The sequence below is a fragment of the Telopea speciosissima genome, chromosome 3 (genome assembly GCF_018873765.1).
Source record: "Telopea speciosissima isolate NSW1024214 ecotype Mountain lineage chromosome 3, Tspe_v1, whole genome shotgun sequence".
Classification (NCBI taxonomy): domain Eukaryota; kingdom Viridiplantae; phylum Streptophyta; class Magnoliopsida; order Proteales; family Proteaceae; genus Telopea; species Telopea speciosissima.
In genome coordinates, this window is record NC_057918.1 from 32528458 (window position 1) to 32545991 (window position 17534).

A 17534-nucleotide genomic window follows, 5' to 3' on the forward strand; every position below is an offset into this window, starting at 1 on the left:
ACCTTAGAAGACAAAGCGAGGATCCTGTTTGTGCTGTCGTCTCGTCATCATTCCAATGGGAAGAATGATTTCTTGAAAGCTTGGGTTTAGATATCCGACTAGGAAGCTGACTATCCTCATCAATAAAATCTGCTAAGAGATCCTCATTTTCATCCTCAGGAACAGAATTATTGCCATTCACATGATTCACGTCAACGTTCCTTGGAGAGAACTTATCATTGTGTAAGACTTCAAAAAGCTTTTCATCAGTTGTCCCATTAAGCAGTAGGGAAGAGCTCAGAGATTCGATGGAACCAGACGTCAGCTTTAATAGAAATGGATTTCCAGTTCTAAGCCATTGAAAAAATCCATTTTTCTGGTTGCCAGAGTCAACTGGGTCTGGAGATTTCTTGGAATGAAGTGCCTCGAATTTGGCGGGGTTCCCATCGGATGGAGCAATTAAAGCTGCTCCATCACCAACAAGGCCTGCTAAACTAATTACTTGTATGGTGTCTGGTGACATTATCTGCCAAGTCTCCTTCTCCAAGACCATTTTCAGTGCCTGGACAATGCAAACCAATTTTGTCATCTTTTCAGCCACATCCATATATAATATCAGTCAATATGATGAGTTTAGTACAAAAGGAAACCCATGAATTAAAACTCATGGTTTCTTCTAAACACAGTATGCATCAATTTTTTTTCAAATCCAGATATAATAAACACTTTGATGCAGAAAATAGTTGAATAATTTAGATGCTGAACCCCAAATTGACCTAATTGTACCGAAAATTTCTTCTTTAGAGTCTCAAACAAATAACATATGAAGTGAACAGTAGGAGAGTCACAGAATCAAGGCAAAGCACAGCAAGAAGTAAAAGGAAAGAAAAAGAAAACACTAGCGCAGCAACCTAAATGCGACCCAGGAACCAAGAGAATCCTCCAAAACCAACCTAACAATCAAGGTTTTAAGTACATGTAAAAACCTCATCCTATATACATATCAATTGAATGCACTTGTATCGTCATACTTTGTTCTCCTTTTATAAATAATATATTTATATTTTACTTATTTATAGTGTTTTATGCTTAAAAACTGTATTTTGCTCATATCTTGAGCCTTTCAATACGTTTCTTGACCATTTCCATACGTATCTTTAGAATATCTTGCATCTCTCCAATACGATACGTTACTTCTCTTAAAATCACCCTTCCAATACAATACCCGATATCGATACTTTAAACCTTACTAACAAATCACAATCACCAGGGTCTCCATAAACCCTTAAAAGAACACCTCCAGAACAAGCTTGACAACCCCACCATCTACAGACTTTGAAAACACATCCAATTTTCCATCTTATATTGACCCAAAGCTCAAACTCGATTTAGATTGATTTCCCATCGCGGGGAGTGACAGAAAGTTTAAGTGGCACATTTTGTTTTTTCTTTGGGGGGAGGGAGGGAATACTTAGGTTACACCTTAATTTTACCTTTCTTTTCATTTAAATTAATACATCATTTAGTTGTTTCTGATAAAAAAAAAAATTTGAGAAGTTTCAGCAGAATTTCTGCAAAAAATGGGAAAACAGTAAAACTTGAGAATTTCTGGGCAAAAAAAGGTGACTACTCAAAGAATGTATAGCAAGATGCTAGGGAGAATATATCCTTCATTATCACCTAAATTAAGTTTCCTTTTGAAATCAATGTAAGGTCAACAGAAGCAAGCCATACAAACATTTTAAATCTAAATAGAACTCTAGGGTTTCTTCTCCTCTTCAGTCGATATTCACCAAGGCAGCCCTCTTTCCCCCTTCCTCTTCATCCTTGCCCTCGAGGTTCTCTCTCGGAGTATTCAGTCCAAAACTGACCAACTCCTTATCTCTCCCATCCCAAAATGTGAAGCCCTCAATATCACCCATCTTGCCTTTGCCGATGTCATGACTTCTTTAAGGCCTCCACCTCCTCTATCTCTTCCATTATGTCCTCCCCCTCCATCTCTGTGAGTCCCTCTCGGGTCTCCACATCAATCTTCTAAAATCCCACATCTTCCTCTCGGGTGTCTCTGATTTGGAGAAGGATACCCTCCTCCGCCTGACGAGATTCTCCCTTGGTTCCCTCCCTGTCAAGCACATAGGCCTGCCCTTCATTCCCACTAGGCTGACTGGTCACCACTGTACCCCCATGCTCAATCTCATCTGTAAAAGGCTCCAACTCTAGAAGGGTAAACTTCTTTCCTATGCTGGAAAGGTTGAGTTGATAAGATCAATTCTCCAATCCTCCTATATCTATTGGAGCGGCATCTATGGGCTTTCCAAAACCACCATCAAAGCCTTGGAATCCCTTTTCTACGGTTTCCTTGGTAAGGAAAACAATCTCCTAAATTCCTCCATCCCCTTAGCTGGGCTGCTACCTGCCTCCTGAAAGCTGAGGGTGGCTGGGTTTGCGCCGAATCCACGATACAAATTTTGCTGGTATTCTAAAATTGCTTTGGAAAATCTCCTCTAAGCAGGACTCCATCTAGGTCAACTGGGTTTATTCCTACCTCCTCAAAAAAGACTCCATTTGGGCTATCCACCAGCCTTCAAACTCCTCCTGGGTCTGGCACAAAATCCTCCTCCTCCGCCCCTTAGCCTTTAGAGCTACCATTTCCAAGATTGCTAATGGGACATCAACCTCCCTTTGGCTTTTCTAGCATCCATTAAGAGTCTTCTTTTCCACTGTAGTTGCCCATTTGGTGTACTCCTCTGGTATTCCTAAACACGCCCCAGTTTCTGCCATCATCTTCCATGATGCCTGGTCCCTCCGCCCCCCCCCCCCCCATTCCTTCATCATCGGATATAGTCTCCTAGGTCCCCTCCCCTTCGGGCCTTTTTAGCTCCCGCTCAGTTTAGGACTTTGTTAGACTTCAAGCCCCCGCTGTCCCTTGGCGCAACCTTGTGTGGTTTAAAGGTCATATCACCCTCCATAGTGTTATTGTCTGGAGATCCTTTACCCACTACCTCCCCCACCCAATCCTTTCTCCTCCACTGGTAGCTGCCTATTTCTCCCTCCTGTATCCTCTGTTGGAACGGTCTTGAGTACATCGATCACCTTTTCTTCTCTTGCCCCTTTGCCTCTTCTATTTGGAAAAAATTCCCCTGAATCCTGTTGGCCCCGTAGAAGAAGACCCTTACCTTTGTCCTTCTCTGGCAATACTATTTGTGATACTGCAGGCAAGCTTGTGTTTGGTGCTGTTATCTCCCACATTTGGATGGAGCAGAATCTTCGTAGATGGGGACCTCCGACTCCCGTTCTCTTGATATGATTTGGAAAGCCATCTATTTTGATGTCAGCTCAAAGCTCCACATATTACCCCATAGTTCTCTTATTGATTCCCCAAGGAACAGGCGTATTGTTGTCTCCTGGTGCGTATCTGTCTCTCTTTTTCAATCTCCTGCCCCTTCTCCCTAGGGCTTGAGTCTTTGAATCTCCCCCCCTCCCTGCTTTTCGGGGTTTTGGTAATGAATTATTTATTCGCCAAAAAAAAAAAAGAAATCTAGCATCATGTGAAAGTTCCAAGCTGGCCCAAAGTTTTGTCTCCACCATTACCTACTAGAGGGAGGGGCATAGAATGTTGGTCTGCATTTGTATAATATTGAGCCCAAGTCATCATGCTATAAAGCATGGCCAAATAACTCTTCTGCTGTTTTTGTATTTTTTGGAACAGAACTTGTATGTGTTGTTCGGTCTGTTTTTATGATTTTTTGAACAAACCAGGTGAAAAAAAAAAAAACACTTCTTATGGCCAATTGAGAAACAATTTGAAAATAGGGCATACCCAGTGCATGAGGCTCTCGCCACTGGGGGGTCTGGGGAGTCATAATATACGCAGCCTTACCCCTGTTTTGCTGAGAGGCTGTTTCTAGACTCGATCTCGCAACAACTTGGTCACAATGGAGCAACTTTTAGCATTGTGAAACAATTTGAAGAAGCCTTAAAAAACAAAAACTTAAAACAAAAAGGTTTGATATTACGGACTCTCGAGCCTCCACCATCACCACCACTGCTACCCAGTGCTACCACACGTGTCTGATTTAAACATTCGACGATCTTGCTAACGTGGCTAAAATTGTGTTCTCAAATATATGAGTATTAAAAATGTGTAGGATGGCATTTTATGTAATTTGGTACAAACAGAAGAAATAATTTTGTTAATATGCATTCCATACATGTTTCTGTTCTTTTTTTAGATGCAGAAATACCTTTTTCCAGTTTTACCATACAACATTTTTTGGAACAAAAGTATTCCAAATTAACTAAAACACAAAAAAGTACTTCTGACTCAGAAATACTAATTTGGAATAGAAACGTTGCCATACAGCTCCTAATTGGTCGGTCCCAGCCTGAGCTGTTTAGACTGGCAGGTCCCAACTGATTAAATCGAAAAGACTCGAGAGCAGAACAGGGTAGTAGGTGGGTTTCAATAGGAATTTTTTCTTTCATGACTGGAAACCAGCTCCCTTTCCCATAAAACTAGGTCAAAGGCGTTTACCAGGGCATACTTCCTCACTGGCAAAGTTCTTTTTTTTATGCAACATAATGTGCTCACTGGACTACCAAATTGATGTCATATGCTTGTATACGCAATGGTAGCTGTTTGACAAATTAGCAGAAAAAGATGAAAAGTAGGGTAGTAGAGAGTAATTATCCTACCCCAGACCATATGATTAAGAATATCCCACATGGAGAGCTACTGCAAGTATTTTCTTATACCCTGACATTAATATTCTGGATACTTCAGTGAATGCGACCTGATTTAATTCCACAAGACTGCAGCAGAACATCAAAACTAATTCTCAGCTTAACAACTGTTGCAATCCACAAGCTACCATGCATAAGAAAAGGCAAATATAGCCTAATTGATGTGTAGTTAGCCACTGTATCAAAAATCAAATTTAAAATAGAGTTAAAAATAAGAATTGACTGTTGCACAATAAAATATTATTCATTCAAAGAAATAAAATGTAGGAACAAATTCTGAAATATTTGTGAAGAATGCAAATAATAATATAATAACAATGATAATGATGATGATAACACTAATAATAAACAAACAAACAAACAAATAAATAAATAATAAGAACCCTATGCTAATCACAAACTGACATACATGTACATTCTGCCGATGAAAGGCTGAGAAGTAATTTTCACAAACAATCTTCAACCTCTGCCTGAATTCAACTGCTTCAATTCCACAAAAAGCTTCCCCAGCTAAGATGAAGACATTCAGATCTTCGTAATTTCTCAAGAATTGGTGCATGCTTGTTGAACAAACAGCAGAAGACGAAAGTAATACTGACACACGACTTGTGGTAAGATACCAGAGGTTCTTTCGCCCTCTCTGTAATGTCTGTGCAACATATGCTATAGCATCTTTCCTCAAATCATCCCAAGAAGCACTGCTTGATGTTGCATTACCATCATCATCCCTTCCCTCATAAGTTGCATCATGAGCATTTAAGGACAGGGACCCAGTGGTTCCTGTAATATCATTCACAACTATGGTGCTTGTTGTAGATTCCACTGGCAAAGAATTAACTGGCACTCTATCCAAAGAATCAGAAAGAGACCCATTCTCTGCTTGGGATTTACTCAAATTCTTTGGCAAGTGAACATCTTCTGAACATGCAGAGATGTCATTAGGGTCCTGCTTCACGTGCTTAGTCTGGCATTCTGAATCCTGAAACAATAGATGCAAGTCCCTGGTAAAAATTCTCTTTAATATAAAAATAATAATAAAAAAACATAAAATTCTAAGACCAAAAAGAAGTTCAAGATGGGCTAAAAAACCCAAAACTGAAAATGACGAGTTATTGATGGAAAGAATAACCAATCCAACAATCACTCAAAATGTCCTTCATACAGCATAAAAACATAAAACCCAACTACTTTAAATATCAGCATTCTAAAATGTCACAAACCTTAGAACATAATCTTTAATAGACCAATAAAAGATTGACAAGATTAAAATATTCAATGCTAAATGATTAAAAATATGATAATCTAAAACATGGTTAGACCCTAACAATCAGATATTGCTTGCTTAGGGCAGTCCCGAGTCTGAATGAACTATTCAGCTAAGTTTGAGACCACATCACAAACTTAAAGAGTATCCCAACATTGTCCAATCCCCAAGAAACTTAAGAACCAATTAATGGGTTTCTAAAAATCTAAAAGATTAGGTTTTAGAAACTTAAACAGAAACCAAATTTGCGAGTCAAGACAAGAACTAGAATTCAAGAGAATTTTAATATCATGAAATCAAAGATTCTGATGTGATTCAATAGCTGGTCGAACCTTCTACTCTGATATGAGAATAAGATGCCAAAAGTTAGGTGCAAACCAATGGTTAGATTCCTAGAATCTGAAGAATCCTATTTGGGATAGGAATCTCAAATCCATAAATCAGATTGGGCTAATATTCTGGTCACAGGTCAGAATAATGGAGAAGCAAACTATCCCAAAATATAGATAAAATCCTATGGACATATATGGAGGAATGGAATAATCCCACTGGAATCACGATTCCAGAAAACCAGTACAAGCATCGGATTTTGAACCGTGGGTATGTTCAGAATGTAGCCCGATTGCTAAATCTGAAGTCTCATTTTAAATGAGACTTCAACAAAAAATAGCTTGAAATTCCAGCAACAGGGTATGCACAAGTATGAAACTACTGACCTGATTTCATGGTGGACAAGATGAAGAAGAGTGATAGAAGGATAAATTGATATGAACCAAGCATCTCACTAAAGGCCGCACTGAATCATACAGAACATAGGGCAAAAAAGCCAAGCTTTATTCAACATAAAAATTGTGTGAGGCTCTTTGGCCTTTACACTATTATATAGACTTGCTGCAAACTGAAACATGATTCATTCAGGAAAGGTAGTAACAAATCAAAATCAATCCTACTCTAAGGCAAAACATGGATAGACTAGGAAACCCAACTGTGATTGGAATCCTGTTACAAATAGGAAACTGAAATAAGCAAGTAAACAGTTGAGAATCAGAGGACTAGGGAATGATTCGACTTGTCAATAATGACAGAGGTCCACTTTATTTATAATGAGATTACAACTTAACAAAATAGGTAAGTAAGGTGTATATGACTCAGAGTCCCTATCTATAACCATAGTAATAAATCTCGTGAAATCTAGGTCAAGATCTCGCATATTTCGAGTATCTCGACCTGACCGAAACGAAACAGCAGCTCGAATAAAAAAAATGCAAAAACTCGGTCGAATTTCGACCATCTTGCGATATCTCGAGACAAAATCAAAATCTCGCTGAGACAAAGAAACAGGCATAGTTATCTTAACATAAACTAAAACTAAAACTTATCCTAGCTGCAGGCTATTTGGAGTGCCATAATCTAATCCATTTACTTTATAGTAAAATAACAAAGACTAAGACTTAATTAACTCCCCAAGATTTAGAGTGAACCAGAACTGAACTGTGGTTCAGTTTTGAACAAGAAAATGGAACAAGTCACTGTTTGGCTCTGGTTTTGCTACTGAGATGGTTACTTATTTAAGTACCTCTGATCTGCATTACCCATCAACATGCATTGTAAAATAAATATAGTTATGAGAACTTAAATACTATCCTAAATACACCATACAAAAAACACCAAGTTAATCTATTCACAAGAATGCTTAAGTAATCACAAGCTCATTCCCGTAAATCCAATCATACATGACAATGCTCTCAAATTCAAGAAAGTGCTTTATTGTAGCGATTTATTTGTATTCTCTGTAAACCACAAGAATATCATGAACTAACATCAATGCAGTTTTTTCACTACTCATTAAATAAATTAACCTTCTAAATTTTTAACACTCATCAAAGTGTGCCTAGGCATGAGTTTGGTGGTGCCAACTGATACCTTAGTAGTTTGGTCATGGACCGACCAACTGACATATGCATTGGACAAGTGCAACCAACAATTTTTTGCCTTCATTGCCATCAAATGTACTCCACTCATTGTCATTCACAGTCTTTGGTTTCTTTAGTAGTTTTTTCTTTGCCAAATTGCCCAAGGCTTATTCTTTTTTCAATCCAATCTTTAGTAGTTTTTTTTTTTTTGGATGAATAAATTTCATTACCAAAACCCCAAAAGTGGGTGAGAGAGAGAGTATACAAGGAAAAGAGGGGGAATAAACAAGAGCCAATCCCTAAGGAGGAAGACCCAAAGGTTGAGACAAAGAAACAGGTGAACCTCAGGAGACAAAAATACGCCTGTTCCTTGGGGTATCAAGCACAGTACAAGGGGAAAGCAAGAGAAGTTTGGAGCTGAAATTGAAGAAGATGGCTTTCCAAATCATGTCAAGAGACCGAGAATTGGAGGTCCATCTCTGAAGATTCCACTCCGAGTATCACCAAAAGTAAGCTTCCCTGCAATATCACAAGTAGTTCTCCCGAAGGTCATATCAATTCAAAGCCACTCCCAAGAGAAGGGGGAAACATCTTCAAGGGCGAGGCCAGTCTGGTCAGCAACTATCTAAGGCTCGTTTCCAAATGGAGGTAGAGAAGGGACAGGAGAAGAAAAGGTGATCAATGTCCTCTAGACCATTCCAACATAGTACATAACGAGGGGGAATGTGTATCTGCCTAAGGATGAGGAAGGATTGGGTGGGGAGACAATGAGTGAGGGCTCTCCACACCGTGAAGCTGTGGCGGTGAAGTGACCCTTAAACCAAACAATCTTATTCCAAAGGACCGAGGAGGCACAAACATGATCAAAGTTCCAAGCTGAAGAGGAGGAAAATAGACCATTGGGGGAGGGGAACCAGGTCGTACACTCTGATTGGGGGGAGGGGGGGGGTAGCCGGATGGAAGGGGGGGGGGAAAAGAGGCTTGGACCAAGGAGAGAAGGAAGAGAGAGGATAGGGGGAGCCAATGGTCAAGCCAAAAGGAAGTGGAAGTCCCATTGGCAATCTTTTTGGAGATGGATCTAATGGCGGTGGGGCAGAGGAGACGGATTTTACGCCAGATCCAAGAAGCACCAGAGAGATAGGGGGCAGACCAAAGAGAGTTATTCTTGAGAGGACTTCAATAGATCCATTTACACCATATGCTTTAATGTTTGGAAACAATTTTCCAATCAATTTGAGGATACCTGTCGTGTTGGAGTCCCTACTCATTCTCAAACCAAGGCCATCCTCCTTTTTGGGGAGGCAGGTGGTGGCCCAAATGAGGGGGTAGAGGAATCTACAGGTTTCAACTCCTTTCCAAAGGAAAGCACACATAAGGATTTCCATAGCTTTAATGGTGGCTTTCGGCAGTCCAAAGACCCCATACCAACAGATATCATAGTTATCAAGGCATCGCCATGGCGTCCAGACTCCTTGGTCGCCTTGGGAGCCATGGCTGTGTCACCTTTCTTTTTTTCCCTCTAAAACACCATGGTCGCCTTCCCGTCTTGATAACTATGATAGATATAGGAAGATTGAAGAACTGATCTGATGAGCTCTAATCTCCCAACATAGGAGAGGAGTTTGCCTTTCCAAAGTTTGAGCTTTTTACGGATAAAATCAAGCATTAGGGTGCAGTGACGACTATTCAACCTGGCCGGAATTAAGGGGAGCAATAAGTATTTGACGGGAAGATGGCCAAGGGAGAAACCAATGAGCCCATGAAGAGTGGTTTTGTCCACTTCAAACACACCAGAAAGGAAGAGGTGGGATTTAAGGAGATTAAAGCGGAGGCCCGAAAGACTCTCAAAGAGATGCAAGGAGAACATAATAGACGAGATGGAGGAGGGATTGCCTTTGGAGAAGATCATCAGCAAAAGCGAGGTGAGACAGCATGAGAACTATGCATTTGGGGATGGGGAGATTAAAAGTTGGTCGGTTTTGGTTTGGATGTTATGGGAGAGGACTTCAGGCACCAAGGTGAAGAGGAAAGGGGATAGAGGCAGTCATGGCAGATGCCAACAGAGGAAGGGAAGTAGCCAGCAGGGCTACCATTCACAAAGACTGAGAAGCAGGGGGAGGAAATGCAAGAGTGGGTCCAATGGACAAAGATTGGGGGAAGGACATTTTAAGTAGGACACGACAGAGGAAGTCCCAACGGAGAGAATCGAAGGCTTTATGAAGGTCAATTTTCATGAGAGTTGCTGGGGAGTGGGATTTCCTATCGAACCCTCAAACAATTTCAGTGCATAGGAGAATATTATCAGTGATGCACCTACCAGAAATGAAGGCCAATTGGTTGGGGCTGAAGCTCTATCAGAACAGGACCCAATGGCAGGAATCTGGAATGCGCAAAAGCAAGGCCCAAAGATCAGAAAAGAGAAAAGCAAAACATTTACCACCCTTCCAGACCTTATATTAATAAAAACCACTAAACCAACTACAAACAACAACCTTTGAAACACCTCCACCGCTCCATATATGTTGGGATTTGGGAATTATGACTTGTGTCAATAATGACACTAGCCTCTTTATTTATAATAGAGACAAGTTATAGTAGGGTTACACCCAAAAGACTAAACTACCCATGTACCCAAATATTACACATATTACAATACTCCCCCTCAAGTTGGAGCATAGATATCACACATGCCCAACTTGCACAAAATGGATGAAACACTTTACTACTAAGCCCTTTGGTGAGAATATCTGCCAACTGCTCACTGGACTTCACAAAAGGAATGCAGATAAGGCCCAACTCTAGCTTTTCTTTGATAAAGTGACGATCAATCTCAACATGTTTGGTGCGATCAGCCGATCACGCTGAACTGGGTTATGGGCAATGTTGATAGCAGACTTGTTGTCACAGTATAACATCATGGGAACATGAACAAGAAGACCCAAATCGCAAAGGAGACCTTGAAGCCATAACAACTCACAAACACCATGTGCCATAGCACGAAATTCAGCCTCTGCACTAGACCGAGCAACCACACTCTGCTTTTTACTACGCCAGGTAACAAGGTTGCCGCCAACAAAAGTGCAATATCCAGAAGTTGATCTCCTATCATCTGGTGAACCAGCTCAGTTTGCATCAGTAAAGGCCTCTACATGCATATGATCATGGGGTGAAAACAAAATACCTTTCCCTGGAGCTGACTTTAGGTACCTCAGAATCCGAAAGACAGCCTCCATATGAGAAACACAAGGGTCGTGCATGTACTGATTCACCAAACTCACAACATATGCTATGTTAGGCATGGTATGGGACAGATAAATGAGACGTCCTACGAGGCGTTGGTATCTGCCCTTATCAACCAACTCACCACCTGAGCTTTTAAATGGGAATTAGCCTCGATAGAAGTATCTACAGGCTTACATCAGAGCATACCTGTCTCTGAAAGAAAATCTAGAATATATTTCCCTTGAGAGAGGAATATACCTCTAGTAGATCGGGCTACCTCAATACCGAGTAAATATTTCAACTTTCCTCTATCTTTGATCTCATATTCCTTCCCTAGGAAATTCTTCAAAGTAGCTATCTCAACAGGGTCATTTCCAGTAACTACTATGTCATCGACATAGACAATAAGAATGGTAAGGTGATCACCAACCCGCTTAATAAATAGGGTGTGATCAGCATTGCTCTGCTTATATCCCACTAACATCATAGCCCTATGGAACCAACCAAACCAACCCCGCGGCAATTGCTTTAGGCCATATAATGCCTTCTTCAGCCTACATACCTTCTCTTGAGTTTGTGAAGAAGAAAACTCAGGAGGAACATCCATATACACTTCTTCTTGCAGTTCCCCATGGAGGAAGGCATTCTTAACATCAAGTTGCTGCAACTCCCATCCAAAATTTACTGCACATGAAATAATAACATGAATGGTGTTCATCTTGGCAGCAGGAGCAATGGTCTCCTGGTAGTCGATGTCATATGTCCAGGTAAAGCCTTTGGCAACCAAACTCGCCTTGTACCGATCAACAGTCCCATCAGCGTTTTGCTTTACAATAAATACCCACTTGCAGCCCACAGGTCTCTTGGTGGGAGGAAGAGGAACCAGATCCCAAGTGTTATTTTCCCAAACAAACTCACCTTGTACCGATCAACAATCCCATCAGCGTTTTGCTTAACAGTAAATACCCACTTGCAGCCCACAGGTCTCTTGGTGGGAGGAAGAGGAACCAGATCCCAAGTGTTATTTTCCCAAGAGCTCGCATTTCTTCAAGCATGGCAGCCTTCCACTTAGAGTTTGCAAAAGCCTCTTGCCACCTTGTAGGAATAGAAACAAAGGACAGAGAGGAGATAAAAGACCGATATGATGGAGACAAAGATTTATAAGACACTACATGTGAAATGGGATGTTTAACATAGTTGTCAAGGCGTCGCCTAGGCGTCCAGGCGCTTTAGTTGACTTGGTCGCCTAGGCAGGGCCTTGATCGCCTACTTGGCGTCGCCTTTATTTTTTATCCTTTCCACCGCCTTGGGTCACCTAACCATCGTGACAACTATGTGTTGTATGCAAGTCCAGTCCCCTTGCAAACAGAAATAGGTAAATCTAGAGATGCATCATGAGTATCATGAGTACTAGGAAGAGAGATCGTTACCAGGTGAAGATGTAAACGTTGGATCAGAGGGAAATGATTGAAGTGGTGCAGTGGCAGTGGTGATATTGACTTGAGTGGCTGGTGTAGTTTTTTTCCAAGTTCTTCCTTGAGCAGACTTTTATCAATCTAGGCTCCCCCATAATGGGAGGTTCAGGAACAGCAGGAACAGTACTAGGCACACTATCATTGGTCATCCCCATCTCAACCAAGGGCCGTCCTACCTCAAATGGAGCAACCAAGGGCACATCTTCACATAAAGCAATAGACTCCCCCTAAAGAGGTGCCAACGGATAATAATCCTCGATCTCATGAAATACTACTTCCATAGTCACCAACATCCGACGGGAAGGAGGATGGTAGCACTTGGACCCCTTCCAAGTGGAAGAGTACCAGCCAAAAACCTTGGGGGAACAATAAAGGATAAAGAGCCAGTAATAACCTCAACAAGGCAGCGAGAAGCCAAAATGCGAGAGGGCATCCGATTGATCAGGCAAGTAGCAGAGAGAGCAGCCTCACTCCAATATTGGGCCGGTACATGCATCTCGAACATAAGAGATAGAGCAACTTCTAGGAGATGACGATTCTTGCACTTTGCTACCCCATAAATTTTTTCAAAATTTTTCTGGAGAACTAGCAGGTTGGTTTTAGCCACTTTGTCGTCTTCAGTTTGATCGAATTTTTTAATAAACTGTAGGACATCGCCTTGGAGTGAACCACTAAGGTATTCCAAGAATTTGTCAGCAGTCCAAGTAGCCTTATTATTGGCAATGAGAATGGCAAATGTTTGTGCCCATTCATTGATTGCTTTATCATAATCTTTAATGGCTATATTAGTTAAGTCAAGGTAGGTTCCGCCGGAGGCTAAACCATACTTATGAAGGTCATCTTTGCGGGTATAGATACCCTCTGTTTCTTTTGAGTTGGGATATCAACACAGCTGGTCTGATAGATAATGCCCAAGTCCACAAGATAAGACTGAAAGGAACCCTCCATATATTCTTTCCCATTATCAGAGCAGAGGATCCGAATCTGACCATCATACTGTGTTTTGACCAATTCATGGAACCGCTTAAAACAATAAAAAACTTCACTCTTCTAACGCATCAAATAAATCATGGTAAGGCGGGAATGACAGTCAATAAATGAAACAAACTAGCGGTAACCAAAGATAGAGACACAGTGGGCAAGGCCCCATACATCAGAATGAATTAAAGAGAAAGGAACTAAACTTTTATTGCCCAAACTAGGGTAACTTGTTCTGTTTTGCTTGGCAAAAACGCAAGCATCACAAAAAAAAAAAAAAACTGGTTTGGGTTACATCTACAAAATAAAGTGGGAAAAATAGTAGATAAAGTGCCCAAAGGAGGATGTCCCAAACATTGGTGCCATAAACGTAATTCTGTCAAAGCAGTAGAAGAGGAGTCCATATGAAGAGCCTGGGTAGAAAGAGAAGGAGTCGAACCACTATCCAGAATGTAGAGACCACCATGCACCTTACCACTGCCAATCGTTGCCCCCGTCATCATGTCATAAAAAATACAGTGAGGGAAAAAAGGTCGCTTTACAATTCAAGGCTTGTGTAATACTACTAATGGAAAGAAGAGTATTAGGGAAAGATGGGACATGTAAAACAGAAAATAAGGAAAAATTAGAAACTTTGACCAGTCCCTTCCCAGAAATAGAAGAAAGGGCGACATCTGCAATACGAACTTTATCCTTACCTGATGATCGAGAATACTGGGAAAAATGGTCGGGAGAACCAATCATATGGTCTATAGCACCCAAATCGATTATCCAAGGAGTGGATATCATCGAGGCACTAGGACGATTAAAATAAATACCTGAGTGGGCAGGATGAGACTCAGACGGAATAGACAAAGTGGCAGCCGGTGCAGCAGACGGAGCAGAAAGCTGGGTGATCATCTAGCAAAGCATACAGAGCCGCTCCTGGGAAAAAGGCAAATCAGAAGAACCAGCAGAACTCTCAGTCGTAGTTTCTGTGTGATGAGCAAGAGGTGGAGTCCCACGGCCACGTCCACCACTGGAACCACCACGCCCATGGCCACGACAAGTACCAAACTCAAGACGCCCATGAAGCTTCCAACAATGATCTTTGGTGTAGTGCTCCTTGCCACAATAATCACACTTCAGGACATCCTTCATGGGCTGGGGACGATCCCCTAGTCAGTTGGAGGAACTCCCTCCACGAGGTTGAGAACCCAAAAGCAAGGCAGACCTTTCTTGAAAATGCAGCTGCAACATGGCAATACGTCGACTGTCCTCAGACTGAACCAAAGAATAGGCTTGGGCCAATGTGGGAAATGGTTCGCGATTCAGGACATGAGCCCTGATAGGGTCAAACTCAACATTCAGGCCGGCCAAGAACTCATAAACACGTTGCCTATCTTCCCGTTTCTTAAAAGCAGAAGCATCACCTGGGCAAAGAGGATGAAAGTCATCATAAAAATCGAGTTCCTGCCACATACCTCTTAACTCAGAGTAGTACTGGGAAAGAGTCATCTCCTTCTGCTTGTACCACTAATTTTCTGTTTCAACCCCATACACCTGGGCAGCATTCCCAACCTGGGAATAGGTTTCCTTCGCAGCCTGCCAGATCTGGGCAGCAGTGTCAAGTAAAAGGTAACCCTTAGCAATTTGGGGTTGCATCGAATTGAACAGAAAGGCCATAACAAGAGAAATTGTCGGTACACCACTTCTCTTGAGCAGCATCGGCAGTTGTAGGCTCCTCCAAAGCTCCTGTAAGATATTTAGAAAAGCCACGGGAACGAATAGATAGGAAGCAAGACTTCGACCGCATCAAATACTTACTCCCATCAAGTTTAACGGAGCACATGGGAATGGTAGGAAAATCATGACGGGTGTTTCCTCCATCCACAACAGGGGACATGGTTGAAGTCGTTGAAGTTTTTGCTCCTTCCATCTGAAAAAAATAATAAAAGCAACTGCACGTGCAAAGGGCGCCAAAAGAGATCACCAAAGCATGCCACAAAGGAAAAAATGTAGCATGAATAACCAAAAATCAGATCTGAGAAGAAAAAAAACATCAGATCGAGTCTAAACCAACAGAAAAAGCCCTTGGTGGGAGGGAAAAATTACCACCAAGGGTGAAGAAGAGACTCACTGGAACCACGAGAAAGAGAGGGGGCGGAAGTTGGTGGCGGAGGTAAGAGGGTGGCAACGGTAAGTGGAAGACGGTGGTAAGTGGAAAGTAGTGGTGATGCTGGTTGTGAAAGGTGGATAGAGAAAGAGAAGGAAGAAGGGCATGGCAGAAGAGAAGAAAGAGAGAGAAATAGAGACTAGGTCATTGAGAATCCCAAGGTGGATCTCAGCTTTGATACCATGTTGGGATTTGGGAAATTATGACTTGTGTCAATAATGACACTAGCCTCTTTATTTCATCTTTCATTTCTCTATTTATTCCCATCTTTCTCTCATCTCTTTCCACATTTTTTTTATTTTTTTATTTATAGGTTAAAACTATGTTTCCCATACTTTGTTTCGTTTGGATCCATGTAGCCAACCCCATTAAGTTGGGATAAGGCTGACTTTGTTGTTGTAGGGTTACAATAGGGTTACAACCAAAAGACTAAACTACCCCTGTACCAAAATATTACACATATTACAATAATATCTAGAGAGAGAGAGAGAGAGAGAGAAGAGATTTAGATATTAAAAAAATGTCTTCCCATATTTCGAAAAAATAAATCTATATGGATCACAAAGAAGCTCTTGGGGGAGGGGGGAGAGGAGCTAATGATGAAAAGAATGGGATTGGAACACACCTTATAACCATTAGCAATAACACGTTATGAGATTCTATTTCATGAAAATGAGCTCAAAAGAACTTTTAACAAAAGGGTTCTAATTGCGGTTAACAAAGCTTCATTGAGAATCAAATTCTCACATTAGGACCACTAACAATATACTAATTTAGTCACTGAAAGTAATCTATATAGATCTTAGTTGTCTCCTTGGAATATTCTTCCGTAAGAAACAACCCCACACTAAGAAAACCACATACAAAAAATTCATTCCTTTCTAATTTGTTCTAGCACTATCCTTTTCTCTTATCCTTTCCTACATAGGTAATGTAAAGATCAATACCCTAACCTTAATTTCAATTATCAACTTGGCATCATATGATAAAAAGGTTCAGAAGTCAAATTACCCACAAGTTATTTGATATGGGCTGTGCCACTAAAATTGATTGACAATTTCATTTCTTAATACAGTCACCAACCAAATTTTGATGACGTATTGAGGATGCAGCCATCTGGTCCAGAAGAGAGTACAGTTTAACTTTTAAGTCATGTGGAATTCTTTGAATAACTATCATCACATGAACAAGGCAAAGGGATCCCAAGGAGTAAATAATTAGGCAATGTACATGATAGAAGAATAACCACATTAATGTGTTTATAAAATCTAGTTTCACCAGAAGCAACAGAGATAGCTAACACAGCAAAAAAGAAATAAAAAACAAATCTAACATCGAATATTAATGATAAAGAGGTACAACTGAGCAATTGCAAGAAAGTATTAGGAGTTTTCCTTACCATTTTGTCAGGTTGAGAGCTCATGATTGAATAATATGAACACATTAATTTAAATAGGACACCCAATGTTCCTAATAAACATTGTCGAAATCTTGATTCAGGTATCTGAAGGCAGAGATCACTGTATGTGAGTCTGGAGAAAGAACATTAAAGTGAATCAATTAATAAGTTGAATTTATATATTGTTCAGCAATCAGCAATTCAAAAGCCAACTCTGACAATACTCTCTCCTGAGATAATGCACCCATCAACACAAAAAGAAAAAGGAAATTATGCCAGTTTTCCCTCAAATTTCACCATCATGTGTAGTTACTGTAATTTGAACAAGTGGAAAGAATCATGATAGTTTATGCATCTTCATAAAAATCCATCTTTACGAACTAGACCAACATAATGCAGCTAACGA

At 40.8% G+C, this 17534-nt stretch overlaps 1 protein-coding gene across 1 annotated transcript in view; it reads right to left on the reverse strand.

The window, feature by feature from the left end:
* The window catches only part of LOC122653907 (syndetin), a 104629-nt gene that overhangs the window by 37774 nt on the left and 49321 nt on the right, over positions 1-17534 (reverse strand). The window contains exons 12-14 of the mRNA XM_043847866.1: positions 17129-17261; positions 5132-5701; positions 3-541 (exon numbers count right to left, since the gene is read on the reverse strand). Of these exons, the coding sequence (XP_043703801.1) occupies positions 3-541; positions 5132-5701; positions 17129-17261 (1242 nt within the window). The remainder of the gene's footprint in view (positions 1-2; positions 542-5131; positions 5702-17128; positions 17262-17534) is intronic.